General features: G+C 41.5%; 1 protein-coding gene and 2 long non-coding RNA genes across 4 annotated transcripts in view; all 3 read right to left on the bottom strand.

The window, feature by feature from the left end:
- The window catches only part of ca16b (carbonic anhydrase XVI b), a 164,465-nt gene extending 143,933 nt beyond the window's left edge, over positions 1-20,532 (bottom strand). Inside the window, exon 1 of one of the 2 annotated variants that reach the window (XM_078946752.1) lies at positions 19,892-20,532. In XM_078946752.1, coding sequence (XP_078802878.1) covers positions 19,892-19,964 — 73 coding nt within the window. In that variant the 5' untranslated portion in view covers positions 19,965-20,532. The remainder of the gene's footprint in view (positions 1-19,891) is intronic. The other variant, XM_078946751.1, reaches the window with a different exon arrangement.
- On the bottom strand, positions 3,112-4,793 carry LOC144992085 (uncharacterized). Its single transcript, XR_013655867.1, has 2 exons — positions 4,699-4,793; positions 3,112-4,307 (listed from the first exon to the last, which is right to left on the bottom strand). It is a non-coding gene; the product is annotated as an uncharacterized LOC144992085 (long non-coding RNA).
- Positions 20,533-23,189: 2,657 nt separating the features above from the next.
- Positions 23,190-26,201, bottom strand: LOC144992270 (uncharacterized). The gene is made up of 3 exons (XR_013656146.1): positions 25,783-26,201; positions 24,432-24,530; positions 23,190-24,307 (listed from the first exon to the last, which is right to left on the bottom strand). It is a non-coding gene; the product is annotated as an uncharacterized LOC144992270 (long non-coding RNA).
- Positions 26,202-27,185: the final 984 nt, after the last annotated feature.

Here is a 27,185-nt window from a genome sequence, read left to right as displayed (position 1 = left end):
CAAACGATTGTCCTGAAGATCAGGATGTTGACGCAGCAAAGCGGTAGCTAGCTCCCAGCTGCTCCACACTGACAGTAAGCTGTGGAGACCAACCTTCTCCAGAATCCTTCAGTGATTCGTGATTACCTTTGGACGCTCTCTCTGCTCTGATAAACACGTATGTGTTTATCAGACTCACCTAGTGGGTCTGAAATAAGGCGTTTTGTTTGAAATATTTGTTACTTCATGCCCATGTAGAATGTCTCTGAAATATGAAAATGTCAAACGAAAAGGCCATGGTCTTCACATCCCTGGTTAATTAGGGTTCTACCACTAGACGGCTTTGAATGTTTGTGTTGAAGAACAGAAACATTTGCATCCTCTAAAGGGGGAGTGTGTCAACAGGATCGATAGCATCCTCTGTGAACTTCTGTTCTGCCTCCAAAACTATTGAACTCAGCAGATCTGCATACAACTTGGTTTTTTTTAAACCAACAGCACATTTTTTACTTCATATGGAATGGGAGCCTGCAATCCAAAACTGACCTTTTAATTAAGAGGCATTGAGCACGTGGAAGAACATATATTACCTTAAACAGTTTACTCAAGTAACACAGTTAAACACCAATTACCCTGACCTTTATATTTATGTTCTAAAGATTTCTCTTGGAAATGTAGCAACAATGCAAGAAAAAAACCATATTGATGCTGTCTGGCCTCATCCTCCTTAACATATGAGAGCAGGTCACATTAAACTAAGACCTCATAAAATGGTTAAACATGACAGGAAAAGAAACACGACTCCTGTTTCTGTTAAAACTTAAGAGCACTTGTTTGTCAATGGTTCCTTATTGCTTTTATTTTGCTTTTTATCTTTATTCCGTCTAATCTCCACCATTAAAAAGATCAGAATAAAAAATAATTCAAATCAAAAGCATGACGTTTTTAGCCTCAAACTGTAAATACTCTTAAGGATTTTTATCTTAAAGAAAAAAAGCAGAACTCCCCCAAACTAGCAAAGACTTTTTCACAAAACACTTTCACTCAAAGACCACCGAAAATTAAAAACTATTCACAAACTAATTACATTTTTATAGTTAAACCACTGATTTCATGTTTAAAAGTCTCAAGTTGAACCACTATCGCATTATCTTCAGAGGTTTCACCAGAATCACAAAACTAGTGAGCCCACGTCCTGACATTAAAAAAAGAAAATATATGTGTCAGGTTCTGGGCCAGGGCGGTTGTTGGGTTTTGTTTTGACACTTCCGGTTTGTTTTTTGTCTGCTCGTTTGTTCTGTCTTTACCTTATTGGTCCCACATGTCGCTGAATCACCTGGAGGGTATTTAGCCTGCACTGATCCTGTCCCTGTCACGGGATCGTTTTGGATTGTTGTTACAATCGTGAGTATTATTAAAACCTACGATTTGACTACGAGTCCCTGCGTCTGCGCCTGTGTCCTCACCTACGAGTTCCTGACAATATGTAGTTCCCACAAATTAATATCTTGTTCGCACGAAATAATATTCCGCTCTCGCAAGATAATATTCCGTTCCCACGAAATACTATTTCGTTCCCTCGAAATAATTAATTCGTGCGAGCGAAATAATTATTCACGTCATAAGTCATTCCTAAACACGGATATGCTCTCCGTCCTGCCCCAAAAGCCACTTTCAGCGGTAACTTTCATGTCTCTGTGACCCACATACGTTCAAGAAAGGAAAAAGAAAAAGAAGAATGATCAATTTATCATTGTCTCAATGAATATAGGTAAAATCAGAAGATTTAGGATGCCCAAGCTTGCTGTTTCGCCACACCGCAGCGATTCTCCGGACATGGCTCCTAACTCCACCGCAGAGCTCTTTAGCTTGTCTTGCCGGCGTTCAGGCACTTGGCTGGCCGGCGGTATGGGATATTGTAGTTTACGGTCGAATAGGAATAATAATATTCAGGACATGTCTTTTCTTTACATACTTTACATACTTTACATACTTACGTTTCTTTAGCAGTCACTTTACATCCAAAGGCTACATGCTACCTAGCCCATTATTAACTTATTATTCACGTCATAAGGCATTCATTAATATGGATGTGAGCAATATTTGGATTTACAGCAGATACTTTCACATTTCTGTCTGTGTGTCTCATTACATTGCATAGAAGACACGGAGGATGTTTAGAGATCAGATTTTTTTATTTTAAAAAGCACAAAAGCATCAGTAATCACGTTTTCATGTTTGGGTTCATTCACATCCCGGTACGCTCTCCGTCCTCCTGCTGTAAAAGCCACTTCCTGCCGCCACTTCCGTGTCTCTGGCTGTGTCCAAATTACCGCCCTAACCCTTATATAGTGCACTATATAGTGCGGTCGCCATTTTTTAGTGCTGTCCGAATCTACAGTTCAAAAATCATGTGCACTAGAAATTTCCCAGAATTCTCTACGAAAAACCAGTGTGGATCGATGCTCACTCGATCGGCGAATATTGCCCAGAATGCACTGCGTTCATACCAGAATGCATTGCGTGTGACCCACAATACACTGCGTTTGAATTATTCGAAGATGGCGGACGGTTGCGCGAGAAAGAGGACTTAAAAATGTAAGTATATTTAAAAGTATCAAGTATCTGTTGTAAAATATATTTGTAAATGCGTAAGATGATGTGTTTAATATGTTATATTCCTCAATCGACTATCTACATTGTTTTGAAGCTCATCAATTTCGGTAATGCTAAAGCTAACGCTAGCGCGAATTAGCGCCGAATGCTAAAAACAAACGCTGTTGATATTATATAAAAAAAGAGTGAGTTCTAACCGTAGTAATAAGTTATAAACACATTTTTTAAATATGTTTATATATGTAGGGACTGACGAGGATAAGGAAAATCTGATCCATCTGTGGATGGAGAAAGATAGCCTGTTTGTTATCAGTCAAGCTCGTGCCGGATGGGAGTAAGAGACACTTGATCAGATTTGTATTTTTTTATCATTAAACTGTAATCGTTGTCATGTTGGGGTAACGGTTGTTGTTGAAAGAGGAGAGGAGGAAAGAGCACGAAGGGACAAAGAGTGACAGGAGAGTCTGTTAAGCTTACCTGAGTTTAAAATATTGTTCACAAAATGTAACGTCGTCGTTGTTTTTGCAATTTGTTTAATAAATGCAGTAACAAAAATGAATTATTTACATGCATTATTTAAATCTGAGCCATTTTTAACAATCTCAAAAGAATTTTCAAATAAATATCAAATGTACATATTTACATTTTCGTTTTATATGTTAACATTTATTTTTATACATCTTAACAATAATCCTGGTCTTCTAGAGTCATGTGTGTCACAGTTGGAGCTGAAAGGAAAGCAGAGATTTGTCCTCGCAGACGGATGCCACTTTACCCGTCCTACTGGTTCCTGGTGTGGCTCAACATCTGTGGCTCCCAGCAGTCCCCTTCGCTGATGCACAGATTGTGCAGAACTGAACTGCAGGCAATGATTTTCATTGCAAAGGTTGGTTTTACTTCCAGTGCCCCCAGAAATATTGCTCTCCTCCTCATCTGCCAAATGCTCTCTCTCCACCACAGAGCATGCCTTGGCGTGGTGCTGGTTGTAACGGGCCTGAACCACATTCCTCATGGGTTCCCTGTACAGGGTGTCAGCAGCGTGATGGGATGTCCAATGCAGGGATACCCACCATCACCCAAAAGGATCCTTCAGGTGGGTAATGTTTTATTTACATAAATTGGGCTTTTACGTAGAACCTGTGAACTGTGGACTGATCCTTGATTCCCAACAAAAATATCTCTAAATTTGGCATTAGTCACGTACAGCCTGCAGTTGAATGGAATAAAAAAGCTTCCTGTTAAAATAACAAGCTGCATTTTCTTTTAGGGCCTATATTCCTATGTGGCAGCCATCAATGCTCCCTACGACCTTTTGAAAGGTGGAAGACTCAGCGAGCTGCTAAAAAACCAGAGTTGACTAATGGCAGTTCATTCCCACTGGATGCTGGGTGACCCTGCTCATCAGCTGGAGGATGCGGTCTGCCGTCCTGTGAACAACGTCGCTCACAGTGGACCGTGGCATGTCAAAGGCCCTGGTTACCACACCGTAAGATGTGCCACACGCCAGCCAGAAAAGAAACACCAGGACCTCAGTCTCCTGTGCCCCCCCCAGAGTGCGAGGAACCCGAAGCTGCTCCACCAGATGCTCAATGGTCCTGCGGGTCAACCGATCTGCAGGTCTGCCGGTCTGGTCTTGTGTCGGACTGACCGTCAGCGTGAAGGGCCACGACAGACACCTTTATGTTGGCAAAGCAGTAGAGACGTGGAAGACCCTGTAAAATAGAAAAATAATTATTTCATTGAGAAAATTAAATCACATTTTTTTGAATGTTTCATTTTATTCTGATGTCTTAAATTTTAGTTTATGACGTATTTATAAATGCTGGAAAATCTCATGGTTTTATTGGCTGGGTTTTTGGATTTTCATATAAATATTTAAAAAATAAAGTATTTTTGTTTAAAACAAGTGATATGGTTTGACTCTGAATAAAAAATACTAAACTTTGATCTCACAAGTGTTTCATGTAGTTAGACTATACAGTTTATAGTCCAGTGTTGAAAAAGAATGTTAAAAAGTCTTACCCAGCAGACTGTGTAACCTTGAGCACAATTAGTAACAAATGCTTAAATTGAACTAATAAAAAAACTTTAGGTTTTACTCACAAGTTGTTCATGTCTGGCCAGAGCATCCAGAGGAAATCTTCTGAGATGTCTGTTCCTCCTCCTTGCTGTCCTGTGATGCTGCATATCTGCTCGTTTTCAGTTTGATCTCACGAAAAACGGTTGAATTATTGCCAACAGGAACACGGACAGATTCATATTCAAAGCTATTTTCAGTAAGGTAGAAGAGAAAACTACAGAAAAAAAATGCCTCCTCGCAAGAGCCCGTAAATCGTTCAGCGGCACAAAAATAAATATTGCCATGGAGTAATAACATGGGGGTTTATTTATCAACAAATACATTAACACAAATGTGTTTGTAATTTTATTATTTATAAATAAGCCACGTTTTCCATGATTAGAAAACAGCAGATTCATAAATAGTCTTCATAAAATGTTCATATTTATTATATTTTTACTTTGACAAATGGGTGTCATTCTCCGCGTTAAAAAGAAGTAGTTCCCCTCCAGACCAGGTGGTGGGCTGGTGGTAATGCGCCACTTTGTTTTCGTGCCAAGCGCCATTTGAAAACACCCGAAAGAGAAAACTAGTGAGCACGGGTGTCCAAAATGCTGTGAAAATTCAAAGAACTAAATAGAGAACTATATAGTTCCACACTAAATAGGATTTTAGTAGTTAGGGGTTTGGGCGGTAATTCGGACACAGCCTCTGTGACCCACATTCGTTCAAAAGGGGAAAAATAAAAACAAGAATGATCGATCTATTATTGTCTCGATGAAAATCAGAAAAATATCATAAGATCTAGGATGCCCAAGCTGGCTGTTTCGCCTACCGGACTTCCTTAGCTCCTAGCTTCATAAAAATGGATGTGAACAATAGTTGAATTTACAGCAGATACCTTCACATTTCTGTCTGTGTGTCTCATTACATTGCATTGAAGACACTGAGGATGTTTAGAGATCAAATTTATTCATTTTAAAAAGCTCTACAAAAGCATCATACTCGTTAGCAGTCACTTCACATCCGAAGGCTAGAAGGCTACATTCCAGGCTATGTTCTATCGTACATCACATTTTCCCCAAAATGCATCTCGACCAATCACTGTGTCCCTATAACTGTAGTGTAACAACGAGACAAATGATTGGCTGGTCATGATGTGTGATGGGATACGTAGCATGTAGCCTACTAGCCATATATATATTAGGGGTGTGCCAAAATATCGATATGGCGATATATCGCGATATTTAGTCCCGCGATTGATTCTCGAGACGTCTTCGTCAAGTATCGACCTTTTATTTACGTTTAAAGACCCTGTAAAACCTTATATTAACCATCCTTTGGTAAGACGATTCTTCGGAGGGTCAATGGGGGGGCTCGTTGCGAGATTGCCTGTTGCGGGTAGACGAAAAAGAACACACACTCAAACAAAGATGGTGGATGGGAAAAACAATGAGAAGCGAGAGCAGCAACTTAAAAGACGCGCCGGCAGCATGGAAGCTGCATCAACAGAGTTGTGTGAGAAAGCCGACGTTGTTGCTGGCCTGAAGCAGACACGGCCTGGTGCAGATACGTTTTTCCAGACGAAGCCACCGCCGTCTTCTGCGAGAGCACCGGCAATAACAAACAGGGAAAAAAAAACGGGAGGTGGAGAATGAGGGATTTCGTTTTTATTGAATGCATTAGAGCCACGCTTTGACAATCCCTCTCGGAAATACTGAAAAAAGGATCCCTGCACTGTACGGCCAGACCAGAGCTATGGTTGAGATGGAAACGGAAGAAAGAGAGGCATCCCCGCCCATAGACCGCCCTTCTCCTCTAAGCAGCGGTAGACGAGCGGCGGCTTGACGCTAAAAAGCCTGTGGTTCTCCAGAAAAACATGAACATATAAACATGCATCGCATGCAGCTTTTTCTTCAAACGTGTTGTACACAAAGATGTTTACTTTTACATGCACTTTAAGTTCTTCTTGGATTTTATCCCTTGTCATTTATTTTGAAAGCAGTTTATGTCTTAAATAACTTAAAGGAAAGTTTCTAGCTACCTGATTTTTATTTTTCTGGGAGAGTTTTATTTTTTTTACACCACATTTGCACTAAATGGTGTCATTTATTTTTAACAGCGACACTATAATTTGTTCACAGAATTAATATCTTATTAACAGCTATTTCTTTTAAATTAAGCAATGGCTATGGTTTTGTTTTTCAAAAGTTAATACCAATGTGCCTGGCAGCTACTTGGCTTATTCATTTTTTAATCCTGTTTACAGCAATTCTGTACTAAATAATGGCTGCTGTTCATGTTCGCTATCGTTTAAACCAAATTTTACAGATATTTCCAAATGAAAATTGTCATTGTTTGTCAAAGACAGAGTATTACTGATCTCAGAAATGTTGCACAAAAGTCTGTTATTCATTACACCAAATAAGACAAGTTGTTTATTATCATGGGGAAATAAATGGGGAAATATTTTCCAAAAAACAGTTTTTCCAAGTTCTTCTTTCTTAAAGTTTGATCAATCTTGAGTTGTTGGAGACGAGATAAATCAATTATCACAATATCGCCATTTTGTGATAGTATCGTTATCGTGAGAAATGTATCGCAAATCGTATTGTGAGGTACCCAGTGATTCCCCGCCCTAATATATATATATATATATGACTATATATTTGATATATATATATATATTTGGATGTGCAAAAAGTATGTAAGATAGCATTTTTATTCTTTAACAATCAGGCTATTGAAGGTCCATCATATAGCTTTAACATTTCTTTTACTGTATTAGTGCAGGACATGTTAAACGTTTTAACATCGGCAACAGGAAGTAACATGCGCTCTTTGAACTACGGTACCTGTGCAACTGTTACGCAATTGACGCAAGCCAACAGCTGACTAAAAGAGCTCGACAGTGGTTGGAATTACACTGTGTAAATAAACGAGTGACGGTAATATAAAGAGGGTTCGTATTCATACCATGATATGAGGTAGCTTTAGCAAACATTTGAATTTATTAACTAGTAGAACCTCAAAGCTCATTGGACAGGTGCCAACGTGCTGACTGCACAAAAGAACGGTCAGAAAATGAGGCAAAAACGTTTCCAGAATAATGCTTTGAACGAGCTGCTTCCACGCCATAATACTGAAGGAGTTTGGTATAAACGTTATACTGAATAGGCCTCACATGACAAATGACCTGATCAGAAAAGATTTTTACGCGGTGATGTCATATTCAAAAGAAGAAGGATGGAATGCTGCTGTGCACGTTAACAGACAATATATAGACTATGTTATGTATATGATTAAAAAGGATGAGCTTACTGTAGAAAGGATTACACGTGATGGCATTATTCTAATTGCAAAGTAAATCAAAACAGACTAGCAGCTGGACCTCACTAAAATCCACACATTCCTCTACAATAGCAGTAGGAATTCATGAATTTCCTCTTTAGGGATTAATAATAAATCATTTTGGATTTTAACTTTAAATTTAAATTATAAATGAAAGGGAAAATGAGTGAAAGAGGAAGATTATTTGTTTTTCCCAGCATGAGAAAAGGGCAATCTCAATTGTAGGCACCAGAAAAGAGAAAGAAAAGAAAGAGACCAAGGGGCACAAAGCAAACATGGTCCGCTGAAGCACAATAAGACAAAGAAAAGGCCGCCTGAAGGTTCCATTGTCTGCAGTCTCCACGGGGCAGCTGGGACTGACAGTTTAACTGTAAGTAAAGCTGACACAGTATTGCATCGCAGCAACATTGTTTAGGGGAAAGTGGACAAGGCAAATGAAGGACAAAGGACATTTATTGATATGGCCAAGTCTTCAAGTCCAGCAATAGACGGCCTTCAAGAAAAGTGTCTCCTTGTTCCCTCGATAATAATCATTATTGACATGAAGCACAGGAAACAAGTACGGCAGTTTCCCCCGTGGCGTTTTCCTTGAAGTCCACCTGCTGGAAGTCAGCGTGTTTCATTTAATGTCTCAAAGACAAATGAAATGATCTTGTCTGAAGTGACTGAGTCATTCCGAATGATTAAAACACAACCGTGCTCCGCTGTGAGTGTTTCGCCTGAAAGACGGAGGGAAGTCGACCATACACATCAAGTAATGAACTAATGACTGATGGCCTTAATTACCACAGTGAGACAAATAAACCGTTCCATCACTATTAAGGTCAAATTATAGCGATTATCTTGCTAAATAAACAATGGTCCAAAGAATGCTGTTGTCACATCAACTTCAAATATTTCACTTTAAATCCAATTTCAGTATTTTCCAGTAAGGTAATCTCACTTCCTCTGTTTTCAGAAGTGAACTGACATGTGGCAGATGTACCATTTCACTCACTGCTGTTCTCTTCTACTGGTGATTACACTAGATCAGTCATGCTTCTCTCTGAACAATAAATATCAGACTGGAAAAACATGCAAAAACCAAATTATTCTGAAAAATACTTCTATTCTCACTATATTTCCTATGCCAGTCATCTGTAATTTTTCTTTAGCAAATGTCTTCTGCTATGTTCACACCAGCCTCTGCAACAAGTGACCATTTTTATAGAAAAGTCTATGTAAATGTGCATGTTTGCACATTCCAAGCTTCACACGATGCTACAAAAGTTTTTGGGTCCGTTTCCGGGCTTCACGTACAAAACGCGTGTTTAGAGTTAAACCAGGGGGCCTGGGCTTGCTCCGGGGGGGGGCGGCGCTTTCTGGCTCCCCCCTCTCTCTGTGTGGGGGTGGTGGTGCTGGGCCTGGGGTGTCTGCGCCTCCGGGAGTGGGGCCCCGGGGCTGGGTGGGCCTGGCCCCCTTGCTGGGGGGGGGGGGGGGGGGGGGGGGGGGGGGGGGGGGCGGGGGACGGCTGTTTGACCACCGGGGGACAGTCTATCATATGTCCCCAACTTACCCCCTTCCTCATATAACCTCATAATAGGGTGAGGGGGTGGGGGGCTTAGCCTGCGATGAGCCTTGGGGGGGGTTTACTAGGCAGTGGCCCCCCTCCTGTGGTTGCCGTATGGAGTGGGCCCCCCCTCTTTCAATTTTATTTGCACCTTAGACATGTAGGGCCCTTGGTAGGGGGGGTGCTTGGACATCACTGCCAGCAAGCAGCGGATGTCCTCCTAGCACCCTACCCGCCAATTTTAACCGCACCTTAGACATTTAGGGCCCCTTGGTGGGGAGGGTGAGGGGACGTCACTGTGAGGAATCAGGAGATGTCCCCTTAGTGCCCTACCCGCCAATTTTAACCGCACCCCCCTTAGTACACACACCCCTCCCCCCTCAATATATCAACCCAGCATAAACACACACACACATGCACACACACACTCTCTCAAACACACATACACGCACACACATTTTGCAAGGAAGGTGGGACCTAGGACCATCTGTCCCCTGCCTCTTCCCTGGTGGGGGGTACGGGCCCCTTTGCAACGGCGGCTGTGTCCCTGGGGTGCCGGCTTCCTGGGCCCGGCGGTGCTCTCTCCGCGCGGTGGGGGGGTTCACATTACATCTGAGCCGGGGGTGTTTGTGTCCCTGGAGGGTGGGTTCTGGTCCTTGCTCCTGAGTGCTGGGCCCCGCCAAATTTCCAACTGTGGCCGAGCCTGGTCGGGCCATATTTACAACACCCCTTGTGGGCCCTCTTTTTTTCCCCGGGGTTCCCCCCTCCTGGGCGGGGGCGGCGGGCCCCTGCCTCGCTCCTCCCTGGACCAACCGTGGGCCGGGCGGATGGCTGCCTGGAGTGCGGAGTGGGTCTCCCTTGGGGGGTCCTGGCTCGTACCTGGGGTTGGGGCGGGGGGATGCCCGGAACTCCTGGGTGGTGGTGGGGTGCTCGTCTGGGGCTGTGGGCGTCCTTCCCCGGTGGGGGCCCTGCGTTGGGTTCTCCCGGCGCGGCGGGGGGGCTGCTCTCCTGGTTGGGCTGGGGCGGCGCCCTCTTTCCCTCCGTGCCTCCCTGCTCTCTGGCTCTGGGGGCCTTGCGGCGGCCCTGCTGGCCCTGGCCTGGGTGGCGGGCTTGGTCGCCCGGGCGGCGGTTGTTCCCTGCCGGTTCCCGTGTGGCGTTGGGGGGATTCCGGCTGCCGCTGCTGGTGCGGTGGGGGTCTTGGGGTGGGGATGGCTGGGCACTCTCCCTCCTTCTTTTCACGTTCCACCATCCATTTTAGAAGAACATAAACACTCACCTGAGCACAGGTGTTAGCTCAACAGACTGAATGACTGAAATATTTCACACTAGTTGGTTTTAAGGCATAAGTATGCGTGTGAACACTGTTTTATGTACATGTCGACAGGTGGACATTTTTGCAGCTAACAGGTGTGTTTATAACATTTGAGTGTGTGTGTGGACAGGCTCCGCCCTTTTTTTTGTTTTTTTTTTACATTTAAACCTTACCATAATGATTAACAACCAGTAAACTTGTTGCTTTATGCTGCTTCATGGTCTTATCCCCCTTCCCCTACTATTATCACCCCCTACCCCCCCTTAACGTCCCTCTCTCTTCTTCCCCTCTTTCCTTTTCCGTCCGGTCCAACACCAAAGATTTTCAGACATGTTTGAAATTAATAAAGTTTGGCCTCAATTACAAAAGGGGTTTATTCAGACATACCTTTGGTTTGTCTGAAGATTAATAACCCCTCTTGTTAAAGTAAAATATGTCCAACCCAAGAGGCCCTCAGCTCTCATCTGACTGCCCAGCTGTTGGACAGGACAAGTTAAAAAAAGAAAAAAAAAAAAAAAAAAAAAAGAGTTAAACCAGGTAAACTTTGACCAATGAGTGGATCACATTTGGTAGTGACATATGGATGGCGTCTTTTTCAATTCACGGATGTACCAACAGAAATTAATTATTGAGCCAGAATTCTATGACCCCACAATCTGTATGTCATAAACATTTAGCAGCATACCTTCTTGGCGGTAACTGCCCTGCAGCACCCCACCACTGGACCAAAGCAGCAGAAAAACAAGTGTACCTGACGTTGATACAGGCGTTTAAAATTGCTCAGCGAAAAAAGCACTGCACTGCAAAGCACAGGAATTCCATAATTTCTATCTCTTGTTTTTCTTCTCCCTCATACTTCCTGACCAATCAGTGAAGAGGTTTTTATTCATGAAGTTTTGCTTACAAGCTTTGGTTCAAATCAATCAAGTCTCCTTGGCGGGCGTCTAAATACAGACCAAACGCAAGGTTCAGAGCTCGACCCAAACCAAATTAAGCGGACTGGGTCCAGACCAAACTGTTTTTCCCAGTCTGAATACATCCTATAGTCAAAACGTATCCAACAGACACATATAACATTTATGATTTATACTAAATGTATATCTTTTCTTTAAAAAAAAATTGTCATATGTCCAAAAAAGACAAAAATGTATTTTACCAAAAATGCTATACTTTTACCAGTTATTTACAAGCAAACAAGTAGTATGTTAAGTGTTTGTGTGAATTTGATAAATTGGTGAGTTAGACTGTTTCCTTTTTGTATAAATATACAAAAAGATAGGTTGTGTTTGTCATTTTATACAAGTTTTTATATTCTTTTAAAGTTGTTTTCCTCCTTTTTTAGTACTGACAGAGACAGAGATAGAGATAGATAGATAGATAGAGATAGATAGATAGAGAGAGAGAGATAGATAGAGAGAGATAGATAGAGATAGATAGAGATAGATAGATAGAGAGAGAGAGAGAGAGAGATAGATAGAGAGAGAGAGAGATAGAGAGAGATAGAGAGAGATAGAGAGAGATAGAGAGAGATAGAGAGAGAGATAGAGAGAGATAGAGATAGAGATAGAGATAGAGATAGATAGAGATAGAGATAGAGATAGAGAGAGAGAGATAGAGAGAGAGAGAGAGATAGAGATAGAGAGAGATAGAGATAGAGAGAGATAGAGATAGAGATAATAGAGATAGAGATAATAGAGATAGAGATAATAGAGATAGAGATAGAGATAGATAGAGATAGATAGAGATAGAGATAGATAGAGATAGATAGAGATAGATAGAGATAGATAGAGATAGATAGAGATAGATAGAGATAGATAGATAGATAGATAGATAGATGTGTGGGGGTATTATTCCTACTTGATGCAGACAGACTTTCTGAGCGATTCCCATCGTCATACTGGCTGAATATTAGCCAACCGCAACCACATTAGCTGTTTGTTCCAAAGGTGTACAGAAGCCTTTTCTTGCCATGTGTTTTGTTTTCTGTCATCCAAACTTGTTTTCTGTTTGTACTTCCCACTACGTGGCGTGGTGAGCCCATGTCGGTGTACAAGTGAAAGAGAAGGAAAGCACCCCCCTGACCTCTGTAGGTCAGCTGTTCTGTGGTTACGAAGAGCAAATGTGAGCTCATCTCTGGTGGAGGTGCAGCTGTAGCAGCAGATGAGCTATAAGAGCTGTTGCTTTGTCCTCTAAGTCACACTGTCAGAAAAGGAGCCTTTTGCAACAGCCAAGTGCTAAAGAACGGATGTTTGTTTCCTCATATATGACAAAATATTTATACACCGAGGTAAAGGAGCAAAAAGGTACCCATTTAATGAATACATAAGAAATAAAAGTTAACTGAGTAATTTAAAAGACGTTCTATAATTTGGAGTTAATTATTTAACCAGATTTAAAAAAATAAAAATAGACTGCAAACAAACACATGAAGAAAGTGAAAATACAGTTAATTAAAATATACAACTAGCTACAAATTAAAATCTGATTGTATTTAAAGAAACACTGTGAAAGTTGAGGTGTTCAAGATACAAGTACAGGATTTGAAATGTTTGCAAACACTACAGAACAAAATCTTTTAACTGACAATTCACCCCCCCTTTATTATATGTATTAATATTGCTACCCAAACATCCTTTATCCAGATGATCCTTTAAACACAAAGCTTTACTTTTACCTTTAAACAGGATGGGAAAAGGCTGCTTTAGAACAGCACAGCTATAGACTTCAATGAATCCGGTCGATGCAGAAACTTCCAAATTTCATTACAAATGTAATCAATAATACAATAAGCCTGATGCAACGCAGACATGCTGAAAACAAAGACAAGAGGCTGACAGACGGTACTCTGACCAGCTTCTACTGCACTCAATCACTATAAGAAGTAAGAGATCCTGTCAAAAACAAAGAATATCTATTGCACTGTACACTCTGATCGGTGCCCTTCTGATTTAACGTGACATCAAGTTTAGACATTTAACTTTTGTGCTGAGGTTTAAAAAGTTACCATTAAATTCAATGCTGAGACAAAATGACATAAAAAATAAAAGGATCAGAAGCAGAAATCTACACATTTGAACTAGAATCCATTGGTGAGGTCTACATCCCATACCATGATTTTCTTCTATGTCATTCAACAGATTTCTTTGTTTCATTAACTATTTACCGACTTCTGCCAAGGCTTATGGTTTAATGAGCAAACCTTAAATACAGCTAACACAGATGACCAATCTGGGGAGGGGGAGTACAGCCAGAAATTGTTTTTGGCTATATAAGCAAATACTTTCAAATAGACAAAAAACATGATCTTCCATGTTTTAGGCAAGTGATTGGATGAGCCATAAAATCTGCAAATAACACAGATGATTGCCTATGTTTGCCCAAGCTTACAGCCTCTACTCTGGGGAAATCATGACGGCTTTTTCAAAGCACATTTCCCATCAGGAAAGTCGCAGCAGCCCCGCACTGAAACTGGAGAATAGAAAAAGGCCTTCTCTACTGGAGACCATACTGACATGTTTAAAATGGTTATCCTTGTGAAGGTACCGTTTCCCACTCTGTCCGTGTGTTTGTGAAGGTACCGTTTCCCACTCTGTCCGTGTGTTTGTGAAGGTACCGTTTCCCACTCTGTCCGTGTGTTTGTGAAGGTACTGTTTCCCCACTCTGTCCGTGTGTTTGTGAAGGTACTGTTTCCCACTCTGTCCGTGTGTTTGTGAAGGTACCGTTTCCCACTCTGTCCGTGTGTTTGTGAAGGTACCGTTTCCCACTCTGTCCGTGTGTTTGTGAAGGTACCGTTTCCCACTCCGTCCGTGTGTTTGTGAAGGTACCGTTTCCCACTCCGTCCGTGTGTTTGTGAAGGTACCGTTTCCCACTCTGTCCCTGCTGCCCCTAACCCAATAAGGCTCCAGACGCTCTTTGAATATGCAAGAGGTAAAAAGTAGAACATCAGTTACAGTCTGTTTCTGTGTACATTTTAGTTTTTTTTTTTTAAACATTAGCACAATTTTAATCAACAAATTAAATTAGAATACATAGGACTAAATTCTTTCTGCAGCTACATATTCTAAAAAAAGCTGTGAGATAAGTGTCTCTTTTCACAAGCGGTGTCAGCCAAACGTAGCATGTTTTTTCACTGCTAATTGAATTCAGGTAAAAAAGCTGATGTGCTTTTTCCAAACCACAACGGTGATCACCGCTTAGCCGCCATAATGCCTCGTAAACTGTGTGCCAACCCAGTTACCGTTCAGCCACTGCTGTTCAAAGGGGACAGAAATCAAAACTGGTATATTGTCATATTAAATGTCCCACTTTCATTTGAAAAACTGTTCAGCTAATCAATAACTATGAAGGCAGTAAAGGAAAAATTAGCACCACTAGTAAAAAAGGGTAAACAGCATATTATGTGCACAGCAGTGAAAAGTGATTAAAGTTCCAATGTTTCCCCATTGAACCATTTAGTAAGGTGGCACAGGCAGCTGGTGGCAAGACAACACAAAGACACACACAGACACACACAACACCTCACTGAGCCCATCTAAGTCTGAGACCAAACATATGCTAGAGAGGCTATTTTAAAAACAATGATTACTTTGGAGATTTTTTAGTGAATACTCTACACATCAAACCAGTCATCCAAAGAAAATAGAGAACCTCGATGGGGCGGATCGCGTTGCCAGAACTGGTCGGGTCCATGTGACCCACCGGCACAGGAGAGCATCAAGTCTCATTAATTAAATGTATAAAATGCTTTAGCACTATCATATTCTCATCTATTATCCTGCAGCTGAACATTATCAAATTCCTAGATTAAACACTGAAATAAACATTTAACTAGTAAAATAAGCTTTCCATTTCTAAGTATTTCTTTATTCAAATCGTACATCAGGAAAAGACCTAAAAAATACACTTTGAGAAAGAGCTGATTTGTTTTGTAGAAACTGATGCATCCACTTGCAGATAGATCCGTGTGAGTCTTTGTTTTCCTCGTCTGAGCTGGGGTCTGACTAAACTGTTTGGCTGGATCGCTCCAATATTACTCATTTTTGTTGCACCGGTAATGTAACGCAGGTGGCGGGGGGCGGGGGGCTAATTCCACGGCAACAGTCCGGCTCACAACGTGATGAACTCCTGCCACTCTGAGAAGCTATGTCCTAGAAAACAACACAGGCTTTTTGCTTTTGGCTAAAAACGGCTGCTCATAATTTAAAAGACTACTAGGAATGCTTTTAGAGTAGATCAGAAGATGATTGGTGTTGGTCTCTAAAGTTTCTTGGATTAACACTGATTGGAAATCTAACTATATTGTAGGGTAATAGTTTATTGTACCATACCACAGCCATAATTATATGATTTTGATGCAAACTGAACTGGTTACACAGTTAACTCATTTACTGAAAACACAAGAGCATCCATGGAGACAGTGTATAAAAAAAGACTAAACTTAACGAGTCTTTAAAAAAGCAAAGGCAAAAACAATGTTTACAGTTTCCAAAAACCAAGGAATTCAAATGAATGAAATAGATCATTTATATAAGATTTCTCACATTTAGAATTTACTTTTTCTTGCTGGCATTTCACTCAAAGATTCCTCTCAGACAAAGCAGCTTGTTGGAAGGGTTTACCAAAAGCCTTCTAGCCGCTCGGTTAGCTAAAGTGTATCGCCTTCGTGTCAGGGCTTTGGGGCAACAAACCTCCAGAGAAAAGCCCACTCTTATGGGCTTGTAAATCTGCCAACAAATAAAGCTGCGATGCAAAGACAAGGATGTACACACATGGCACTGGGGGGATTTTGCAGTGTGGTAATGGGGGTGACTCAGACAGGAACCCTTCCAGTGGGTTACATCATTATGGCTATAGAGACTCAACAGAGCCAGAGGGTCAATAGATCATCCAGAATCCAAACACAGCAGGTAGGCTGGATGACAAGACTCACGTTTTCTACTGAGGATTACTGATCAGTCACCTTTAGCAGGACATTGTTCTCACGAGTGAGAAAACAAATGTCACCAAGTAAACAGTTTGTGGAAACTTAAAAAAAGGTAAAAGATTTTTTTTTCAAATAATTATGCCTTCCAAGTTATCTTATTCCTCTTATCAATGTCACATCCTAACTATAGTTTGGTGAAGCAGACGTTTGCCAGCAGTGGAAAACTGTCTTCAACAAAAATCTGACTTATTTTTAAACCACAGAAAGTCTTTCATCAATAATGATTTTGCAAAAAGTAGTCTAAGTGTACTACAAGTATAATTAGAAGTATTCTTTAAGTTTAGTTTTTATGCACAATCTATATTTCATAGATTTAAAATGTTTCAATTTAGTCTGAAGAAGTATTCAGTTAGTACACTACACATACATGCTCTACAGTAGACTTGCCATACTTATACTCAATTATACCTCACTGTAAACTTAATGAAATAAACTTCAAGTGTAATAATTCTTGCTCATCATAGTGTACTGCCCTGCCTAACTCAACAAATGGGTTTTCATGCTATAGGCCCTTTAACAATAAATCCACATTGTTTTATTAAATAAGCGGTGGCCTTCCACGGATGCATCGTCAGTGAGTCACGAGGACCTTGATTTGACACAAAAGAGAAGATGCTTTATTCTTAAAGACTGAATCCTTGATGAAGGAAACCTGTTACATACACAGAAACCCATCTTTTGGGCAAAAAAATAAAAAGTTGTACAACATTGAAATCAGAAACATATGGGGTTTTTAATTGAGTACCAACTATTTCTACAAAATAAACTTTTTTCTTAAACTCTTTTTTAATTTGGTCATGATTTGCTCTTTTTAAACCTGCACTGTAGACCGGCTCTCCTAAAGTTCAAAATGCACATTCTCGAGCAGACTAGTGTCCTGCTGATTAAACCACATCGGTTCAGGTGAGCCTTTGCCCTGCCAAAGGCTCGCAGACAGGCAATTAAATCAGAGCTGCCAGGGTAAATGTGCCCAAAGAGACACGACTGGGGTTAGTGGGAACCACAATAAAGATACTCTGCTTCATTCATGTTTAAATAGAGATGGAAACAAGAAAGATGGCAAAACAAGACTGTTCCCCTAAAACAACGGGTCTGCAAAAGCTTAACATACGAGTCTAAAAATCCAGTTTTTTGACAGAAGAATACAGAAGTTCTACTGCTTAAATGATAGACATTCCATACATCAGAGCTATAAAGAAAATGAACTAAAAACAAACCAAGAATGTCCAAATCAGTTTGACACTTTCAATTAGAAAGATATGATCAATGGTGTCAGCAGCTGCTAACAAATCAGGAATAAAAACGGCAGCGTTTTTATCTGCACACAGAAAGATGTTGTCAATCACTGTTAGCAAATTCATTTTCATGAAGCCAGATTGGAATTCGTCAAAAAAAAGTTCTTCCAATGACTGGATGACCATGGGAGCTTTCTCCATCCAAGGATTTGGAAATGGATCATTGAAATATGCAGCATCTCAAGAGCGTTTTCCTGCTTTCTGGGAGACGAGGGAATAAAGGTTTCTTAACTGTGAGATCTGCAGCCAGGGATGGGAGATTGATAAGTAATGGAGTAAAAGAAAGAGGCAAATCGAAATAGCTGGCGGGGATTCTTTGAAAGATTTGGGTAGGAATTATGTCTTCAGGAAGGACGCATCTGCAAAGCTTCAACCTGGAAATCAAGTGCTGAGCCAAAATCTAACAGCGGAACAGACAAGGAAAGCATTGTTCAGGGGTTATGTTCCAAAGGTAAATGTCATTCAAGACGACGAGCTTCCTAAAGACATTTTAGAACTACGTTTAGGAAAGAGGATTTAGACTTCTTAAAAGGCAACATAAAATAAAAGCTTAAAGTTGGATGTAGTCAAAGAAAAATGCATTCCAAATGAGTTAAAAGTGCATTTCTAAACCAGCATGGAGTCATTTGGTTTGGCTTTTTCCCACTACTTTATATCTGTACTAAATTTTAATCTTATATCAGCACAGATGTCATTTATAATACGTGTTTTGTGCTTTTTCTCTTTTTTATTCCTTTTCTGTAATACACAGAAAAATATGTCTTGATGTCATCTCTTGTGTTAATTTGGCTTATTCCAATTTCATTTCCCTTTATTGATGATTATGCCAATTATAAATTATTGAACTTCATTTATTAAAGTATTAGACAATCATGCAGCGTGGCATTTAAAAAAATGAGAGCCAGAAATACAGCTGCTTCTCACAGCTACACGTTTCGACTATAGACTTCTTATATCAACCTTTGACCCCAATATTATACTTTATATGATTGGAAGAGCTGGACTAAATTAATCACCACAAGTTACAGGTGCTTTATTCTGACACCATCTTAAATCATCTGACATGTAAAAAGACCAGGTCATGGGGGGAGGGGGAGGGGGAGGGGGGGGCTTTTTAAACAGAAATACTCCTAATGATCATCATGTAACCTTCTGGTTTTTCTGGTGATCAGCTGTGTCACCAGAGGCATTAAGCTCCCCTCATCCCGCACCAACTACCGGCCCGGTCTCCCACTCCGCCGGATATTCAATTATACAACCAGCTGAACCGGACCGGGCCACACTAATCCCGGCTTCCCAACTTGGATGCTCAGCTAGACTGGCACAGAACTAGTGTGAACGGGTCTGGGGACCCGGCTAATTCCTGGAGGACACGGCCAGTTGTTTCAAAGTGGTAGAAACGAGCGAACAAGCGGAATGTTCCGCCGTTTAACGGTCCCGTTAGTGCGTCAATGGCGGTGATGGAGGGGTCAAAACGCCGCGTGACCAGTAGTGCTGGTTGAACCGTGCGCGTGACGTGGCCGCGGGGACAGTTCGCGCCCCCGTCCAACTGCTTCATCGATAACATGCAGGCAAATCACGGAGGCTACGCGGGAAAACCGGCCCGGCATCCGCCGCGTTACCTCCAGGGAAATCTGCCCCTTCGTCGAGCAAAAACTCCCCCTGTTCCATGTTCTGTTACCCCTTTCCAATAACAATAGGGAACACCGCTGGGCCACGGGAATGACAGCCGACACTCAGTACTCACCGGGCTGGCACGGCACCGTTACACAGAAGAGGGATAAAATCCACCAGTAACTCGGTTCCCGGGTTCTCCGCATGTTAGCCTGCTCATCGAGAGACAGGAGGCGGAAAAATCACAAGCAGAGAGAAGTTCGAGCGCCGCGTCCTGCTTCCTCCTCCTCTGGTTGATAATGAAAAGAATCACAGCCTCGGCGCCGCAGCCGGGACGAAGTTGACACGCAGGCAGAGCATCGGGGGGAGCGCCGCGGCGGTCACGGGGTTCGGTCAGAAGGACCCGGTTCCGCGCCTCATGGCTGCGGGGACGCCGCTGTCTGCTTCCAGGAACGAACACGTTAACGCGGCGCTGCGGGAGCTGAGCTCCGACTCCTGCGCGGCTGCTGCTGCTGCGGGCGTCCGGGAAGCCACATTCCCCAAGTCCGGAGGGGCGATCGGCGATCAATCGCTGTCATTAACTACAGGAGGGGGGGGGGTCAATATTGTTATTGATCGCACGTGGTCATTATGAAGTCATTATCACGGAGGTTGGTGCTGGAAACGTCCCGTGCTTTGATCCAGGAAGTAGTCTTGCGGTCAGGCACGCGGGGCTGTGTGGCGACTGCTGGTCCCGTCCTACCGGACAAGCTGCGCGTCACAGGGAGCTGGGGCGGGGCCAGCGGGGCGGGGCGGGGCCAGCACGGGCTCAATGCAAAATGACACGGAACGGAATGGACCTGCATGCTGCCGTAAAGGTGCTGTCAGGGGCGGACTCAGCAGTTTGGGGAACAACAACACGGGGCCCCCTTTTTAAATACGTGGCTAGCATAAAAATAACTCCAATAACCGTCATTCTGGTCCACTTTTAGACAGCATCAAGTCAAGAATCCAAACGCTTTGTTAAGCATTGAAAAACTAAATCCCATTGAAATGTTAATAAAGTGTCAGATTAAAGAAGCGAGCAATAATGAAGCTATCCAGACGTACAGTTTGGAGCCAGGTGCCAGCTCAGTCCAGGGAAACGAATAACGGAGAGGAGCAGGGCCGTGGCGGTTCTACCCTAACCCCCCGCACGCACACAATTGGACGACATCCTCTTGTTCCCTATTTTTATTTGGCATTTTACACAAAAAATGCATGAACTTTATAAACTTGTATTATAGGGGGGTCATCCTGCATCATTTTAGCAATATGTTCATTTCTGCTTGGTGTGAAACATATCAGTTAGATTCGATTTGGTTAAAAACCTGTTATTGTGAATATCATTTTTATGTCTTCTAAAACATAAAAAACGAAACCATAAAACTCATCACTTCGATTAATTTCCTAATTTTGTGCAACACCAACAGTAGAAATACTCCAAAAACCTTAATTCTTTCTTACACAAATGATCTATAGTTTATTCATGATCTCAGAAAGTGCAGCCGTTTTCATGCATTACTTGCTGTCTTTATGTCAAATAGGTTATGAGACCAACGAAACGACAGGCAGACGTAAAAAATACATTATTATGGAAAATAAAGACACGTCATAAAAATGTCTACAATACCTCATAAAGAATGACATTATTAGCATGAGCTGGGTCATCTAAAGGCCCTTGAAGATCCAGGTATTGTGCAATCGAGGCTACGCTCTATGCGCTGTTTCACCTCGCAGCCTGAGCATTAAACCCCTCCCGTTTTCCTTCACACATATTTGTGGCTCCTTCTTTAATACCGGAGAGCGTGCAGCTGCAGGGGCGCCTATTCGCAGGTTTCAAGCCGTTTCAAACTCTAATATATAACTGATAATAGAAAACCAACAGTGGAGCAGATTTTTGTTTCTTTTTGTTTCCAAGCCATGAGCTGCTGCCCCCTTTAAATTTGCGCCCCAGGCAATCGCCCGTTTAGCCCATGCCTAAAACTGCTACTGGAGCAGGGGGCTTGTGGACCGCTGATTGTTCTGCCGACGTCACTGCTACAAGCTTTTTTTATTTGCCTTTGATTCACAATGATTTAAATAAAGAATTACTCAGAAACACAATTTTAAGATAAATTTCCATCATATATATGTCCTCCATCATCCGAAAAATTACCAAAAAGAAAAACCAAAACATGTTCTTTATTGGAGTGGGTATTTAAATCCAGTAGTATTTTTGTGCTCCCCCCATCCTGTCATTTGTTGCTTTCTCCCAGCTCCCATTATTAAAATGACCCCTCTGTGGCTGCACATGATGCCCCTTTGCCTCCTGCTGGCTGAATTGTGAATGGAATACTTCAGCAGTAATCATCATCTGGAATAGACCATCATCTTGTGTAAGTGTGTGCAGATTGGAGAATTATGCATCTTCTGGTGATACTCCCCCAGGTAAACGCATAGTCGGTGGTGTTCATGCAGAACTATCCAGCTGGACATTTAATTTAAGAGATTTGATTAAATTTTTCATTTAATTACCAAGTTCTCTACAGGGCCATTGAGGACAGTCACAAGGGCCCTTTGCTTTTAATGTGGGCCATCTGCTTCCTCTCCAAAATGCCTACCTTTTCAAAGCCTTATGGGCACCGTCTCCACCGTTCTCCAGGCTGCACACAGCAAAACACCACATTGGATGACAATAACACCAAACCTGATTGTTCTCCTGCAGATCAAGTGTGATTCATCATTACACAAACTCACCAATTCTTTTAAGTTTTGTTCTTTATCTTTTTCAGAACACCAGGAACTCCTTGATTAATGAGGTTGAGTCTAAAATGTTTGTACAAGGGACTAAAGACACTGACCCCTAATAAAGAGGTATGTCTCCATTGAACAATAGGTGATATTTAATTGAACATTACCTCAATAATCCCCAAAGGGGGAAATTTAGATGTACGGCATGAATTATAGCATAGAGACACACTCAAAACACAGCGGGGAGGTTCCTGAGATTCTCATGCTGGCTAAGACCGGTGCATTTGATGCTTTTGGGGCTTTTTCCTAGCTCCCAGACTTTCTCTGTATTTGAGGTTTATATAGGATTTAAATGGTCTGCAGGAGTGAGTTTGTCTTGTTAGTTTCTCTGGAGTTACAACCTTTTAAAAGGGTCCCCTGCCTCTTGACAATGAAAGCTTGATCTGGCTCAAGCCCCCATGCGATCCTAAACTGTAGGAAGCTAAAAAGGTCTTAGAAAATGGGTGGATCACCTAAAAATGGCTGGAGATTTGGACTATTGTTCGACAGGTGCACCGTTTAAAACCTGAAGTAATCTCCAACAAGGTTTTACGTTGATTATTTTTTATTATAACAAAAATAATTATATTCCATGTAGCACTGCAGCCCAACTTTCTCATTAGCAAGAAAACCCACAACAAACATTTCGGCATGGTGAATAAAAAGTAGCATGTCCAGAATGACACCATCCTTTGAAATTACAACTGCTCCCTCCACTGTTGTCGTTTTTTTGGCTCTCATACCTGCATCACTGCAAGACATCTGAAGAGCTTAAAGCAAGACTTTTACACAGTCTTGCTATTTTAATACATTTCCGGGTCCCCATATTTGGTTTTACTATTTTGCTAAATGAAAGAAACCTTTAGAGTTTGCACAGTTGATTGGACATTTGCATCATTTTTCCTTTTAATGACCAAAAAAAAGCAAAAAAGCTGAAGAGATTCTTGTGTAATGAATGTAATGAGGGTTTGGAGATAATACAGCTTTGACAACATGTTCAAACCATTATGTGTATGGAGGCTCCATATATTAGTGGTAGACATTATGCAGTAGTTCAAACAAACACAAGCCTGCACGGGTACTTACTGTAAATCCTCTTTCCATGGGCTGCAGATTGCATAACAGGAATTTTGGATTATAATAAAACGATTCAATCCCCAATAAATCTACTTTTCATACTTTATTTCACAGGGCGTTGGTGTCGAAAGTGTCTGATATTTTTATATATATTCCTTTTTGCTTTGGGTTCAACACAAATCTAAATTAAATAATTTTAAGGATTGTTTTTACACTTGGATTAAAAAAAGTGAACTGGAAGGTAAGTTCATCAGGCTTTAAAGATGGAGCCTCAGGACAATTTTTTACTGAAAGTGTTTGTTTTGGTCTTTTATTTTTACCAAATGTAACATTTTATTCCATGAAATCATCTCTTTCATCCTTTCTTAAACAAAGGTTATACCAAACTACAGAGACAGTTTGTGAAACATGAGGTAACACAGGGCTTCGATTAGAACTCCTCTTCAGGTGCTGCTAATCAAATGCTCTTGATCTGAAGATAGTTTGCAGGAATGAGCGTCATCGTGTAAGTGGGAATCTTGGTAGATTTCTGATTTACAGCATTCAGTTTAATGAGTTAAGCCTGTTTTAATTTAAAAACAATCCATTGATCCCCAACGGAGAACCAAGAGCTTAGACATAGTGCCAAGGAACGAACACTACTGTGAAGATGTTAAAGACGTTCCTGTTGTTGGCCCTCAGTCTGGAAAAGAAAAGAAATCCAAATGGACTGTCATAAGTGTCAGCAGGGGGAAACTCTTATTCATAGCCCTTGCTCCAAAACTACTTATGAACTCAGTTCCACAATGTCAACACTGGGTACAAACCTGTTGGGTGTCCCAATTCCTCAGTGCTGATCTCCAGAGAACAATTTGGTCTCCATTATGCAAGTCTGCATCCCACCACTCCTTGCTGATGGTAGGAGTCTAAAAGGGTCAATATAATCAGATCGGGTATAAAATCCCACGTTTTTTATCCTGATATTTGTAGCAGAGCTGTTTAGTGTAAGTTTTAGCAAGAGCACAGATCAGCAACAACCACTAGCACCAAATACAGACACAGGACAGAACGGTTTCTAGAAAGGTATTTAAACGTGTTCGTCACGGTGCTAAGATAGTATCTGAAGTGCAGACACCTGCTAAATGTTTTGTGATGTCACCAATGTCACCAATTTCTTTAAGTTGTCCTATTTAAAAATACGAGAGAGGTCTCTAATGTTGACCACAAGTGTGAGAAACAGAATGTAAATAAAGAACCCAGGAAACCATATTGTTTGATTTTTACAGAATTTATTTGCACAGTAGTGCAGAAAATGAGTATTTGATCAATAACAAAAATTCCCCTGAATACTTTGTAAATGTAACCCTGGTTGTCAAAGGTTTCCTGCAGGTCTTCATCAGGTTTATATTGCAGCTGCCATTGTGGTCTATTCTTCATGCAGATCCTGTGAAGATCTGTGATGTTCTTGGGCAACACAGACGTTCCTCCACTGATTCTCTGTTGGATCCAGAGACTACTCTAGAATCTAGATTTTATTTTTTGTAGACATTTGTGTGTTTGGGCTCATTGTCATGCAGGAAGATCGAGCCATGTTTTCTGATAAGAGAAGGGTTTTAGCCCAGCATACACGGCCCTATTCACACTCTCCTTCATACCGATCAGTCATCCTGTCACCTTTGCACAAGAGTAGCACCAAACCATGATATTTTCACTCTCATGCTTCACAGTGCTGTTGGTACAAAACGTTCTATGTGGATGTCATCTGATCACTTGACGTTCTCCCAGTCCTCTTCAGGATCATCCAGATGGTTTCTGGAAAACTTTAGACGATACTGGATATGTGCTGGTTTAAGCAGGAGAACCTTTGGAGCTCTGCACGGTTTGAGTTCATGACAAAGCCGTGTGTTACTAATGGTAACCATTGCTATTGTGGTCCCAGCTTTCTCCAGGTCATTGACCATGTCCCCCATGTAGTTCTGAGCTGAGATTTGATCATGCATGATATTCCAAAAATCATACAATGTGATTTTTTTAGATTATTTCTGTCACAGTGAGGGGGGCTCGAGAGCAGGTAGGACCCAGACGCAGAGGCGGGAGGCAAACGGTTCCAAGGCTAGAGGGTTTATTAAACAAACAAAAGGCGCTGCAGAACAGGAATCAAAACAAAACAAAGCTTACTGTGGCGTGGCGTGGCGTGGCGTGGCGTGGCGAGGAACATGGAACATGGAACATGGCATGAAGGGACGAAGACACATGAAGACGTTAATGGACCAGCACAAGAGGAAGGCAGAGACAAGACTTATATACAAACAGGGCAGACAAGACACAGGTGAACATGATCAGGACAGATAGGGACAAGGAAGTAAAACTCAGGAACATGAAAACACAGAACACCTTTCAAAATAAAACAGGAAACAGAACCAAACATGACAGAACAAGAAATAAAACAAAAACCAAGACAAAACAAACTCAAACCATGACAATTTCTTTTGTTCTGTCTCTCACAGTTGAAGTGTATCTATGATGAACATTAGCAAACTTTCCTCATTTTAAATAGAATAATTTGCAGAATTGTTAGCAGCCAAATACTATTTCACTCCCATTTAATGTTGCATTTACATTAAAACCATAATTAAAATAAAATAAAGTTAGGATAAAGTAATATTCACTTTTCTGTAGTTGGAACAAACTCATTCCTTCATTTGTACTTTGAGCTTGTTCTGAAGAACACATTCTATACAGACGGCCTCCTGGTCTGAAAAAGCTGGGCTCTTTCTCATTCCACCTTTGTCCTTTCTTAGGATGAACCCTTAAACACCTCAGCCTGAAAATGTCTGCCTGGACGTTTTTGCTAGTTTAGAATATACAGAGGGTCAGAGAATGTCCTATAAAGGAATTGCCCCTTTTTCCAGAAAACATAGAGTTTTCTATATCTATCAGTAGTTTACAATTGACTCCATGTCATAAAAGTGTCATGACCATTAAAAAAATATTACACTATTTACAATAAAATGTCTGTATCTTTGTCACTAAATGTGCAAAACATTGCATAAAATGCAGACTGTGTAAACGACTTTTGGTCCCACAGGGCAGTTCTCTCCTCTTTGGCTCCTCAAAGGCCTTGGTGTGTAACGGTTTCAGTTTCTTTGTGTTTGTTCCTTTATTTCCTGTTTTGTTGTTGTTTCAAGTTTCACCTTTCCCCATCAGTCCTGAGTGTTTCCACCTGTGTCTTGTTGCCTTGTATGTATTTAAGTCTTGTCTTTCCCTTCGTCCTGTGCTGGTCCATAGTTTGTAGTTTTGCTGTTTCCCTTTGTGAGTATTACGAGTTTTCAAGTTTGCTGTTTCTAGAGATTCTAGTGTTTCAAGTTTTTTGCCCCGCCTGCTCAGCAGTGGTTTTTGGTTTATGTTATTAAAAGCCCTTGTTCCTGGAACTCCTGCCTCCTCTCCTCTCTGCGCCTGGGTGCTTTATCCTTCCCACCTAACACGGTGATGCTGCCAGTGAGTTTTTGTCGGGCTGCAGCTATAGGCCCACATCCAGGGACGGCTCTTGGTGCAGAGTTTGCAGCATCAGTGGTAAAAGA

Source organism: Oryzias latipes, chromosome 5 (genome assembly GCF_053564925.1).
Source record: "Oryzias latipes strain Hd-rR chromosome 5, Olatipes_Hd-rR_3.1".
Classification (NCBI taxonomy): Eukaryota; Metazoa; Chordata; class Actinopteri; order Beloniformes; family Adrianichthyidae; genus Oryzias; species Oryzias latipes.
Note: the sequence above shows the minus strand (reverse complement) of the source record. Positions and strands in the feature narration are given on the sequence as shown.